At 39.1% G+C, this 13,837-nt stretch overlaps 1 protein-coding gene across 2 annotated transcripts; it reads left to right on the top strand.

The window, feature by feature from the left end:
* The first annotated feature begins 8,131 nt into the window (after positions 1–8,131).
* Positions 8,132–13,624, top strand: LOC119499775 (homeobox protein engrailed-1-like). 2 transcript variants are annotated; one of them, XM_037788954.1, is made up of 2 exons: positions 8,132–9,052; positions 11,564–13,624. In XM_037788954.1, exons 1-2 carry the CDS (start codon positions 8,467–8,469, stop codon positions 11,884–11,886), a joined length of 909 nt encoding a protein of 302 aa, XP_037644882.1. In that variant the 5' UTR covers positions 8,132–8,466; the 3' UTR covers positions 11,887–13,624. The 2 variants fall into 2 exon arrangements, with proteins under 2 accessions (XP_037644882.1, XP_037644881.1); XM_037788953.1 differs by having other exon boundaries at positions 8,135–9,052; positions 11,561–13,624.
* The last annotated feature ends 213 nt before the right edge of the window (positions 13,625–13,837 follow it).

The raw sequence follows: 13,837 nt of genomic DNA, 5'->3' as shown, positions 1-13,837 counted from the left end.
CAGCAACACAACACCCATGTTTGGCAGTACAGCTGGTGAGTAGAATGAGGAAGTTGTTACTCTTAACCATGTATGCAACATGGCCTTGCAAAACAGTAACAGAAATCATGCTCAGTATCTTTCATCACATTAGAATGACTGGTGAAATTATCCATCCATCCATATTATCATTTCTATTATTATTATTGACAATTTGGCCATCATGTCCACTGGTTTAACTTGTACTGAAGCAACTAGACAGGATCACATAACAATCTACAATAGAGGAGTAAAAGGTAAGTTAAGAAAACGCACACCTCTCTGTATATTTTCATCTTCAGTAGGAACCAATGGACTTGGAGCTGAGAGCTGCAGACCATCAGTACATGTATGAATATAAAATATAGAAAATCCCAGCACAGAGCAAAAACTACAGAATAGAAAAACATATTATATAAATGTATATATATGTGCAACCCAATAACACACAAAAGCTTGTAATAGAAAAAAAATACATACAACATACGACAAACAACTAAACTGCATAACCACAATATGTTCTGAGGGAAACATATTTTCTCCTGTATTACGGTCACAGTTTTAAACAGTTTTAAAGACGTGATTAATATTCTCAATTGCAATAAAGCAAAACAAAAAAACACAACAAAATGACTTAGTTAGGTTTACTAAAAAACGCCATGGTTGGTCTTATATAAACTATTATGTAAACTTAGTTCAATACGTACGGAAACAATGTAACATAAGTATATTAAACACGTCACAGACGTCACTAATGTAGCTTACAAAAAGTTCTGAGCCGGCCCGTTCTCATTTCCAGGTCATCACACACCGAGGTTTTGTCACGGCCGTCGGTGTGAAACCTAACTGGTAATGGTAAATGGAAACCTAACTATAGTGGTTTTGTTGCCTAATCCTAAAGTGACCCAAGTGATGTGACAAAGCGGTGGTATGTGACGAGTTGGGATGAGAACGTGTTGTCTGAGAGTAGCATTTTCATGTGGATGCATTTACATTGTAGTCAGTACAGACTTCATGGCATACAAATGATACACTTAAAGCAAGAACGGCGTTCTTATTACACGCTTTTGCCTTGCACATTACCGTGTCTTACTTTTGTGTGTTATTGGGTTGCAAATATATGCAACCCAATAACACACAAAAGCATGTAATAAACTGATCATTGACAGTGACTAAAATAAAAGAAATGCAAATTTGATTAAAACAATGTAGTGAGGATAAAAAGTATAAATAGAGGAAAATCCGAGAAACATAATATTTATTCACACAGTCTAACTGTGCCTGAGATACAGTAGTTTCATATGCAGGAGAAGAGGAGGAAAACGAAAAGAAGAAGTCACATCACGTCTTCCTTCTGTTTCCTCATGTAAGCTTTTATGGCTCTAAATTTCCACTTGTCTCAGCCTTAATTTCTCATTTAATTTCTTCTTTTCTTCTTTGACCCTGGCAAAAGTAGGAATTGAAACGTATTCCAGTGTACTCTCAGTTATTGTTGTTGATAAGTTAAGTGCCCACTGAGCAATTTGATGTTGAAACTATATTTCATTAGATGTTTATTATACGCCTATTTGTCTGTAGACGGTTAGTTGAGATTAAGGTTATTCAAGGTTGAAAAGTTAAAGTTTAGTAGACGTCTAGTCTTAGTTTAGATGTTATTTTAATCTCTGAAGATATGACAAAAAATAAACAGTTGTACTGTAAACGTGGGGGTGTGCAGTGCTTATGTTAAATAGTTTTTATGCATTTTTAAAATATGTAATGATGTTTTAAAATATGGTCTAAAGCTGGGCTATATGTAGCCAATAAATGCTGGTCTATATCAGAGCTATAATGCATAGATGCAACGTTAAAAAGACGTCTATTACTCAGTGGATGTGTTTGGACTAAAACTTGGATGGGGAATAAATGAAGGTGTAGAAATGTTGTGAAAGTTGAATATGATCCAGTGGACTCCAGAAAAGGAAGAGAAGAGCTCTCACACACCTAGAAACCCTGCTGCCCTCAAGTGACCAAAAAAGGAACCAATAAATAAAGTTTTACTTATTTCCTTCTTCCCTGGTAGAAGGTAAAAAGGTCAAATGTTCTTCTCACACCGTCTCATTTGAACACAATATGTTGAATCATTTCATGGGCTGATTTTTTAAACATAATAGTCCTTTCACAGCATATCTTTGACCTGTCATAGTAGTAATAGTTTGACTTGTCATAATCTTACTAACAGCATTAAAGATGCACCATTCTACTCTTGTGTCCCAGTAAGACATGACAGTAGCCAGCTTTCTGTTCAAATTTAGAGCAAAGCAGAAACATTTTTAAATTTAAAAATTAAATGAGCTCCTGTCAAACTGTGGAAAACATGATGGAATTATGCCTATATGTTTGTTTTGTGTATTAATTGAGTGATTACCTCACCTACAGTATACTTACATATGATCAAACAAAACAAATTAAAACTAATAAAAATAAGTTTGGAAGCAAAAAAGAACCAAATTGAGTTTAAGAAACTGTGAGTGAAAAATCATAAACTCAACTAAAAGATGCTAACTGTTAAAAGACCAACGGAGCCACAATATATGGCATCAAATGTAACATTACAATTTGTCATCTGAACACTATAAAACTCACTATGCTGAAAATTGTTTATGCAATTAAAGTTGCTTGTAAGAGACACTAGGAAGTCATAACAAGCTTATGATTATCACTGTAGGGTGTCTTGTTGGTCCGTGGGGAGAACCTCACCAGTGGAAACGTGGAGCACAATGTACAAGGTGACACCAGTAACAGTGCAGGAACACACATCAATGAATCTACTGCCTCAGTGCATGCTGGGACAGTTTCAAACACACCCACCTTGTGTAACCGCAATCACATGATCAGCACTCACCAGTCATGTGAATGCTGCTCATGGTTTCCTGATAACAGCATGTTAGCCTGAATTAGAAGAACTGAACCCTGGACTCATACACCTCCAGAGACCCCTCACACCCTGGGGAACTGTTTCATCTTCTCCCCTCTGGGAGGCGCTACAGAACGCTGTATGCTAAAACAACCAGACACCAGGGCCCTGTTCTTTGTACATGGATAACCCAGTTTTTGGTTCTTCAGAGCTGTTTAATATACTGTATATCTGGAACTGTTGTCAGAGCAACAAATCCTTAAACCCAAACCTGCAAAAGGGCTTAAAGCTCATTGACAGTTAGCTGGATCATGACCCAGACAGTTTACTGTGAACCACATACATGAAGTCATTTCTGAAGAGGGCAATGCTCTAAGCCACCAGATCATCCCAGGAACTCTCACCTTTTGCCCTGTCTGCCTTTTGCAATAAACCTTCTTAAACTGCCGTCTGAGTCTGTGTGCTGCATTTGGGTCCGCTCGTTGCCAAACCCAAACAAGTGTGCTCTTGTAAAGAAATTAAGGCAACTTGAGTAGAGAGTTGAAAGAAAGAATACAATATGATCAGCATTCATATTATTGGTTGAGTCCCTCATCATGTGATGAGGTAGGTGTGATGGGAACCCTCCCAGCATGCACTGGGGCAATAGGTTGACATAAATAAATAAAAACGTATTAACTCTCATTTTATGTGTGTTCCTGCATTGTAATGTGTATCATTTTATTCTAAATTGTGCTCCACAATGTTCCCACTCTGTTAAACATTATTACCAGTGAATGTGGTCAGACTATGAGTGAAGATAGTGCATGATTGGTGAATGAGCACGCAAGAGACTTTTATGTGATAATCACAAGACTACTACGAAAAGGAAACCTACAAAATCATCTTTAATTGCATCGTGAACATTTTACACCAAAGAGAGTTCTGCAGTTACTAATTTAATAGCCGACATTTTAGATTACAAATGACAAATTCCCACTTTAATGACAAATGAAATATCCTTTGCTCTGGCTCCATTGATCTTTTAGTGGAGTTCATTTATTTTTGCTCAGTATCTCATATATTTAGTTGTATGGTTTATCATAGTATAGGTAACTCTTCATTATGAAAATATAAAAATAAGTTAAAAAAATGTTTTACCGTTGGTAAAATAATTTAGCTGACTTACTGGATCATTTAATTCCCAGCCAACCCTACCTGTTAAACTCTTTTCTTTCCACTAGTTGGGGACAGCATTGTTAATGCCAGTTCACAGTGTTTCTGTGGAGTATAGGCCATGGAACTGGTCAGTGGTCAGCCAGTTCCTCCTCTACCTCCTCTGTCTGTTCCAGTGTACTCTACTGTTTTTACTCCCTTTACCTCCTTCTTGTTTATGTATCATGGACCCATCACTAGTTCTGTCTTTTCCACCCTTAACATCAATGGCTGCTCTCTCCATCTCTTCAAGGGGTGTTGAGCAGAGGTGGAATTTAACTAAGTACATTTACTCAGTTACTGTACTTAAGGACACATTTTCAGGTACTAGTACTTTACTCGAGTACTACTTTCTACTTCTACTCCACTACATCTCAGAGACAAATATTGTACTGTTTACTGCACTACATTTATATGACAGATTTAGTTAATTTGCAGATTAAGATCATTAATATAAAATATAAATTAACTAATAAATGATTATTATAGATTATCCTACCAGCAATATATAAAGTAATTAAAATGAGCTCCACCTTTACCAGCTGTAACATTAAGGTGATGAACATATTAAAGCATCTGCCACTGAGAAGTGGAGTCAAATTCCTTGTATATGTATATTACTGTAAGTTCATCCTGACACAGTATTATACTGTATAGGTGGCTGATTTATTTCACATGTGTTACTGTCATTGACCACTAGATGTCGCTCTGATATAATGTTCTCTAGTATTTGGGTTGTGGAAATCCAGTGTGAAGCACTTGTGTGATAATCAGAGTGATGAGGAGTTAACAGTCTAATGTCAGCAGATAAACAGGGTTCCTGACTGTCACCATGTTCCTATACTGGAGTCACACACAACACTTCTCTTTGCCACCATGGACCGAACATATTGCAGCTTTAAAGTCGTTATTATGAATAATAAATGTTCCTGAAATTTAGACTAAAGGCTTTTTTAATTTTGATTTCATATTAGTTTTTATTTTTCCCTTTCAGCCGTTTTGTCATTGATATAACAGCAAAAAAGTAAAGTAAAAAGTAAATCACACAGAGCAGACTCACTGAAGAACAGACTCCACTAATACAGGCCAGAGCTACTAACAGAGACCTCTTCTCTAACCTACCTGTATATTCAACACATTCTCACTCCCAACGCGTCAAATACCGCCGTGCGTAAAGGTCTCCGGTACCTATAGGGGCACGGACACAAGTGGCGGTATTTGACGAGTTAGGAGTGAGAATGTGTTGGTATATTGGCCTCTATACCTCTAGAACAAAGACATTACATCAGGCTGAGAGGGAAGGCAGTATGTCCTTAGTTTAGTTCATCTGTACCTGCAGGGCTCAGTGGTGCTACAGTATATTATACTGTATATGATGTGTGTTCATACCAGACAGCAGGGACGGTTCACACTCTGTGATCAACAGCAGCATCTCTATGTGAGGCCTCAGAGCTCGTGCACAGGGTCAACATCTGAAATAGGTGATCAGATCAGATCAGAGAAGGAAGGTTCATGTCTGAGTTTGGTGCGTTTAATAACTAAAAGTTTCCCCCTGTGCTGGAAGATCTGCGCTCATCTCTAATTATTATTATTATTATTATTATTATTATTGTCATTAAGAAAATCTAAATATGCATATTAATTTATGCACAGCTTATTCAATTCAAATGCGTTTATTTTAAAACATGTATTTCATAATAAGGGAACGATTATAAAAAAGGTGTAAAACGTGGATTTTTTTTAATTTGGAATAATGTGTAATAATCCCCTGCCATGTCCTAACACATGTCTCTAATAGGTTATTATAGATGACACCAGAGGCTACTACAACGAACGTCTGTGTATTGTATTTATTTTAACAAAATAAATATTACTTTTTACTTTTCGATCCATTGAGTCGTATGTTTTGCTGCGATTATTCCCTATCCTTTATTTTTTCCTTTAGATGCATCTTCGTGCAGACAGTGACACCAGATCAGATGATCTTTGATTGAATCTTAATCTTCAGTGTAAACGCTATACTGTGGAGAAACAGTCTCTAAATGAGAGGAGCTGACCGACTGACAGCGTCTTCATCCACGAACAGCTCTTATCAGCCTCACCTCACAGTGCGCGTGTGTTTGGCCTGCGAGCTGGCTAATCCCAGCAGCAGCAGCAGCAGCACCGTGCAGGAAAACCTTCTTATTAGAAGTGAAAGCTGTTTCCTGTTTAACTGTCTGTCAGTTTGTTGATAGCATAAGTAGAGTTTTGGACGATTATGGTCCTCATAATTAAATCTTCACATTAAATATGATAATAATTATTATAAATAGCAGAATGATTTCCAAAATATATGTTTATATTTGGTTATATTTATCTAAAACAAAAGAATAATACCACATAACACTATATACACAACCAGATATTAGGAATATTATAAAAATAACACAGATGCACATAAAAAAAATCTGCCCAGACTTCTGTATTGTAAAAAAAAAAAAAAAAATCTCTTTGAGTCCCTGGAGGACTATTATAGAATTATTATAGGAATATTATAGTGACACTAAATGTCATTGCGGGAGCTTGAGAAATACTTAAAATCACTGAACATACCAGATAGGAAATTATTATTAGTAAAATTATGGAGAATTTCTGTATTTGTCCGTTGTTGGTATGAGAGGCGCACTATAAGGCTTAAATAAAACAAAGGCCTTAATATGAATTACACCAATTAAGTTGTTCCTTCATGCAGTCTTCTCTGTATTCCAGGCTTTCTATTAACACCTTGAAACCGCTCCTCTTGTCTGTTATGTTCCATTTATTATCCTATCGGCCCACTTTGCGTGCACTTTGATGAAGGGTTTGGCGCGGTGATGGTGACAGAGGCTTTGAGTCGCTTTTCTCCCGCAGCTCGGTGATGAAAGTCCGGCTGATCAGGCGGAATACACAGTAATTAAAACCTATCAATTATCCGCCGGCAGCTTCTCGATAAGAGCGCGCTTTTTCCAGAGCTCGGCCTGGGAAACAATACCGACTTGACAATAGTGGCTGTACCTCAGGGAGAATGGACGTTAAATGGACGCATATGAAGATATAGGAGGTGTATACAGTTTGGATATGAAATAGGGAGATGGTTAGTGGTATAGCTGTGGGCCTATTCTCCATGATGACACTGTGACGTGATTGGGTTTGTCTTGTGTGCACGTGCTTGTGTGCCAGAGATAAGCAAAAAAAAAAAAAGGCCCCTGTACACCAAAGTATTCACCATCCTGTAGTGTAAGATGTTAAAGCAGGACGCATCAGCTGCTGGGAGGTCACACCAGAAAATTACCAATTCGTGAATTAAAGTGTAAATGTTGTTGTTTCACGCGCAACTTCCGTCAATCCCTCCGCGCGCGTGTCCGATTCAAAGTCAACTACCTGGAGGAAGTGAGGTGAGCTGTGTGTGTGTGTGTGTGTGTGTGTGCGTGTGTGTGTGTGTGTGTGTGTGTGTTCTTGTACAGCTACCTTTGTGAGGACCAATTTGAGTTTTAGACCTTCAGAGTGAGGACATTTTTTCAAACAGACCTTCAAAGGCCTGTTTGAGGGTTCAAACTTGGTTTTAAGGTCCAGGTTAGAATTAGGTCTAGGTTAGGGTTAGTGTAAGGGTTGGGGTCAGGCATTTAGTTGTGATGGTTAAGGTTAGGGTAAGGGGCTTGGGAATGAATTATGTCAATGAGTGTCCTCACAAAGATAGAAGTACACGGCTGTGTGTGTGTGTGTGTGTGTGTGTGTGTGTGTGTGTGTGTGCGTGCGTGTGCGTGCGTGCGTGCGTGTGTGTGTGTGTGTGTGTGTGTGTGTGTGTGTGCGTGTGCCAGTGATAATCTCTTGTTTGGTTGCTGCTCGCTGCTCCACAGACTACCCTCTTGGCTCAGAGACGCCTGACATTATTGGACGTCGTCACCCCTTGTCCAAAAGTGTCCCGGTCGGTGATTGGTCCGCTGCGCTTTGGATGTTATTCATGCACCTCCGGTTGGTGTGTGTATGAGTTTGTGTGAGTGTATGTGAGAGTGTGTGTGAGTGTGTGTGCGCGCATGGTGATGTGATGTATGGACTTTGTGAAGATCCGACTGTCATCCAGCGGTGTAAAGCTCTGGGTGTGTGAGAGCAGCTCGTATAATAGCAACCATATAGTCACCCACCATGACGCGCCGGAGCGCCTTTACGCAGCAGGATTGTTCACAGTTTGCGAATAATTACACCAACCAGCAATATTTCGGAGAGAAAATAACTATGTTTTAGTGCTTTCCTGTTGTCATATTTTGGATACAAACGCAAGGAAAGTGGAAAGTGGATTGAAAGAAACCAGAAGCACGTTGTTGAGAGCAGCAGCAGCAGCGATGGAGGAGCAGCAGCAGCGGGATGTGAACAGCTCTGACAGCAGCGAGGCAGAGAGCAGCGTCTCTCCGGCTCACAGCCTGCCCTCACCGCCCATACTGCCGCTGCAGGCCGCCCAGCAGGCTCACAGGACCACCAACTTCTTCATAGACAACATCCTGCGCCCGGACTTTGGCTGCAAGAAGGAGCACGGCCTGCATGGCCCGCGGGAGAGGGCGCAGACCTCCGGCCGGGACCGGGAGCACCGGGAGCACCGGGTCCACCCGCCGGTCAGCAGGCCGAGTCTACCCGGGACACCGTGCCACGACTCCAACTGCAGCAGTGACAGCACCTCGTCCTCCTCCGCCTCCTCCACCTCTTTGGCGAGTCCCAAGAAGAGTAACGGAGGAGGAACCGCAGCCGCCGCCTCCACCGGGAGCAGCGGCGGAGTGAAAGCCGAGGAGAGGACCGGCGGCGGGGGGACTGGGGAGAACGGGTCCTCGTCGCTGGTGGTGCTGAACGGTACCGGGGCGTCCACACCGGAGAGCCAGCCGTTACTCTGGCCCGCCTGGGTCTACTGCACCCGGTACTCGGACAGGCCCTCATCTGGTAAGGCAATAGTTTCATGAAGACCAACCAAAACAACAACTCAAAACAAGCGCGCAGTGTGTTTTTTACTAATGGAGGAATTAAAGTCACACTATAGTTTTAATCCTTCTTTTTCTGACATACACACATTTATCCTGCATGGAGACGTTTTAATTCAGTGAATCATGTTTTAGAATATTTAAAGATCATAGCTAACAAATCTTGTTTTTATTTTATCTTTATAACCTAAATAAAACAAATTAAAAAATCATCTTAATCCTACTATGAAACATGTAGGCCAATATATGGTGTTTTAAATAAAAGGTGTTTAAAAACAAGAGTTAACCTTCCTTAGTGGATATCCTTTAAATTACTAATGAGTTCTTTGGGATATTACATTTATTAGATATTAAATATATCACACGCTCAAAGACGATTAATGCAAACTAAAAAAATAAACTGTTAATATTTTGTTTTATTTTTATTTTTTATTTGATCTTAATGGACCTATTGGACTTATTGAACACGTTTATAACAAATTATTCTAATAGTTAATAATTATGATTCTTCAGCTGCTGAATGAAAACAACACAAACGTTTCTGTGATTTTCTCTTCTTCTCTGCCGTGTGTCTTTAACTGCATCCGTGCATTTGCAAAATAAAATGAAATAAAGACAAAAATAAGAACTAATAGGTTTATATATTGTTTATGTGTTATAGGTTTCAAATAGAGAAGAACAAGCACGTGCAGCAGGTTGAGTCAGATATTATTATTATTATTATTATTATTATTATTCAGTTGTCTGACTTATTGAATAAATTCACTCTCTTTTCGACCCAATCTGTCTTGTTCCATTTACATAAGCAGTTGGCCAACATTGATCCTTTAGGATTATGATTGTACAGATGACAGCGTTACAAGCCGCTGTGTGTGACACGTGTTTGGGTTCAGGGACAGCAGACATTTTCTCTCCATATAAAGTCATTTTCCCACTGATGTCGGTGTGTAACCTGTTGGCTGTATATGAGCTGCTGTCACTAAAGCACGGCGGAATAAAACACAATGGAATTAAAGGTAAATAATGGCTATCAGCCCTCCTACAGGAGACATTTTGAATTCATTAACCGCCTGTTTGATTTGGGTCTGACTTCAGCCCCAATCACCAAAATACAAATCTATGTACAGTCTGTGTAAAATAATAATAATAATAATAATAATACTATAATAATATTACTACAATAATATTATTATAATAAAATACTCTACATTGAGCACATAGAGGCTCCCTCCTGAAACCCTTCATTTCAGTAGCCCTAACTGTCTTTCTTTTATTACATGATGTGGCCTTTATTATTATTTTTGTGGAGAAACACAACTAGCCTACTGATGAATCGGTTGTGTTTTAATTTAACGTATTTTATTATTTTGCACGACAACAAGAAGCCTAAAATAGTTATCCTTCGTATAAATATGTGTGTAATAATAAACAACATTATAAACGAATAGCCAACATCTTTTATTAAAGAATCCAGACATCATGTAACACCAGAGGACCATTGTTTGGATGGTGATGGTGTTGGAGAGATATTGCGCATTATTTGACTACAAGTCTGTGTGATAATATTAACGTATCATTGGCATTATTTATTATCATGTTAGTGTTTATTTACTTATAAATATTTATGTAAGAAAATGCAGTTAAGGTGTGTGGACGGTTTCCTTCATCCTGCTGCTCCTCTGTGTTCATTTACATTTACTGACTACACGAGCGCTTCTTCACAAATGATGCAATAATTGTGTAGCAGGGATTGTGTGCTGAATACCTGTGTGTGTGTGTGTGTGTGTGTGTGTGCTGCATTCATCCATGCAGTCCCAACTAGGCGGTAGAAGGAGAGTGTGTTAACGGGCTGATGCTCAGCTGCAGCATCTCTGCTGCTGGAACACACTGACACACTGGACATAATACAGCTACAAGCACACATATTCCTTTGGGATTATTATTATTATGATTATTATTACTATTGTTAAAATTATTATCATTATTATTATTACCATTAATATTATTATTATTATTATTATTATTACCATTATTATTATTATCAGCAGTATTATTATTATTATTATTATCATTACCATTATTATTATTATCAACATTATTATTATTATTATTATTATTACACTGTTACGACTAACCGAGATTGTTATAGTTTATGTTGACGTAGCTTATAACAACAACTAGGGCTGTTATTATTGTAGTTATAATTATGCTGATTATTATTATTATAATAATTCTTCCTATTCCACTAAAACAGTAGTAATAATAATAATAATAATAATAATAATAATAATAACTGTGTGTGTGTGTGTGTGTGTGTGTGTGTGTTTATTTGATTGCATGCAGGCTGATGTTGATGTGTATATAATCAGCTCCGATAGTGAAACTTGTATCTATTTGTGTCTGATGAATTATTGTTTATTCCATGCGCTGAATATTCATATTGCGCCCTCCTGTTCTTTCGCCCTTACTGCAGGCCCAAGGACACGGAAACTGAAAAAGTCGAAAAGCGGCAAAGAGGACAAGCGTCCGCGCACGGCCTTCACGGCCGAGCAGCTGCAGAGACTGAAGACGGAGTTCACGGTGAACCGGTACATCACGGAGCAGCGGAGACAGTCTCTGGCCACCGAGCTCAACCTCAACGAGTCCCAGATCAAGATCTGGTTCCAGAACAAGCGGGCCAAGATCAAGAAGGCCAGCGGCTTCAAGAACGGCCTGGCGCTGCAGCTGATGGCGCAGGGACTGTACAACCACTCCACCACCACCATCCAGGAGGACAAGGAGGAGGACAGCGACTGATCAGGGACTGTACAACCACTCCACCACCACCATCCAGGAGGACAAGGAGGAGGACAGCGACTGATCAGGGACTGTACAACCACTCCACCACCACCATCCAGGAGGACAAGGAGGAGGACAGCGACTGAGGACACGGTCCTGGTCCACATACACACTCTGTACAATGTAAATATATCATATCTAATTTAAGGATGAGGATGAGCTTCGTCTCCTCCTCTTCACAAGAGACTAGAGAGCAGAACAGACTGCAGACTGGGACTGACCTGCCACCGCAAAAACCAAAGATTTTATTGGGAATCAGAGCCTGGACACTTTCACAAACCAGAAAGAAAGAAAGAGAGAGAGAAGCAACACCCCCACATTTAGCTGATTTCTGTGAGCCCTGAGATGAGAGTGAAATGGACCCCCTTCCTCCATCTCTTCCACCTCCATCATGCAGCCGTGATAAACCCACAACGGCCTCCACATCCCTTCAGCTCATGTTGCTGGAGGTTGTGGACGAAGCTGCTGCTGCACCACCGCCCAAACACCACCCAAACACCACGAGAACAGTCACTGGCTTTATTACACTTTTGTTTTATTGTTTTTTTCTGGACCAACTGACTTGTAAGAACTGTAATAATCCCACAGTATACACGTCACAGAGATGCCACACACACATCTGAAGTGCCAAACGAATCAATAGCCTATATAGTTATGATACAGGACAGGGGATGTACTGTATTTTAAAATCACCTGGGAGCGCGAGGAACACACAGTTATTACAAGAATATTTTAGATTACTATAGATAAGGCCTATAATGTCGGGGCCTAAGCATTGTGAACAATGGGCTTATTATGCCTTTTAAAAATTGGGGATTAGAACAAATTAAAGGGAGTTTATTTTTTTTTAAATGAAAAATTAATATGCAACCAGAATTGTTGATGCAGCATTTTCAATTTCAATTGGACAATTTTTTTAGGCCAAATTAAATATGAAATAAATAAATGATTCTTCATTCTCCCACCAGAATCTTTGAACCAAAGATTTCGACCATACAGAAAATATAAATGAATAATTAACAAGGCAAATAAATGTGAAAAATCCAAATATATATATCAAAAGATAGATCTTTGAAGAAAGATCAAAGATTTTTGGGGAACTTTGAATCATGACCTCAGTATCTCTAAATTCTTTAGTATTATTAGTATTATAGGTATTATATAGCCTATAATACTGCTGTAAAAAAGTTAAAGGTAGATGAAATCCATGAAGCTAGCAGTGTTTAAATGATTCACACTAATAAGAAACAATCTATAGCATATTCCTATAAATTCCTGGTTGTCTGATATCATAGTGATTCATTACTGGCATCTTTATCATCTTCTTTAATGCTTCTGTTTTGACCCAGACTGTGTTGGTAGCCTCCTGTTATACTTTAAGAGAATATCTTCTCTAATATTCCGACATGTTCACTGTGGTGTTTGTATATAACGTCCCTCTGAAAGTCACTGCAGGATTACTGCACTTCTTACAGAGGGGATTTATACACAAGGTATAAATACATATATACTGTATATGAAGGTATACATACATATACTGTATATACACCATGGAGCATCATTTCCATGTGGTGTTGCCTTTATTTTGGCACATAAAGCTGCAGCGGCCTGCAGACAGACTATCTGAGATATACAGTGTGTTTAGAGAGCGGCGGGAGATATTCTGTACATTAAAACATGTTTCCAAATAAACACTTTTATATCAGAAAAAAAAGGAAATCCTCAGGAAACACTCATTTTATTCTGGTGGGTGACAAACGAATATATTCAATTAATAAATTGAGGCGTGCACGTGCGCGTGCGTGCGTGCGTGCGTGCGTGTGTGTGTGGGTCGCAGCTCATTGGTTCAAGTGAGTGGGGACAACTGAATCCATATTCATAGAGGTCTTTGGTCTTTGGAAAAGGAGGT

The sequence above is a fragment of the Sebastes umbrosus genome, chromosome 13, assembly GCF_015220745.1.
Source record: "Sebastes umbrosus isolate fSebUmb1 chromosome 13, fSebUmb1.pri, whole genome shotgun sequence".
In the NCBI taxonomy this organism is placed as follows: domain Eukaryota; kingdom Metazoa; phylum Chordata; class Actinopteri; order Perciformes; family Sebastidae; genus Sebastes; species Sebastes umbrosus.
Note: the sequence above shows the minus strand (reverse complement) of the source record. Positions and strands in the feature narration are given on the sequence as shown.

What these genes read in the sequence shown, in the direction of transcription:
- LOC119499775 (XM_037788953.1), top strand. Translation starts at nt 8,467, where the DNA reads ATGGAGGAGCAGCAGCAGCGGGATGTGAACAGCTCTGACAGCAGCGAG. An exon ending in CTCGGACAGGCCCTCATCTG is followed by an intron (nt 9,053 to 11,560) that starts GTAAGGCAATAG and finishes TCGCCCTTACTG; the next exon opens with CAGGCCCAAGGACACGGAAA.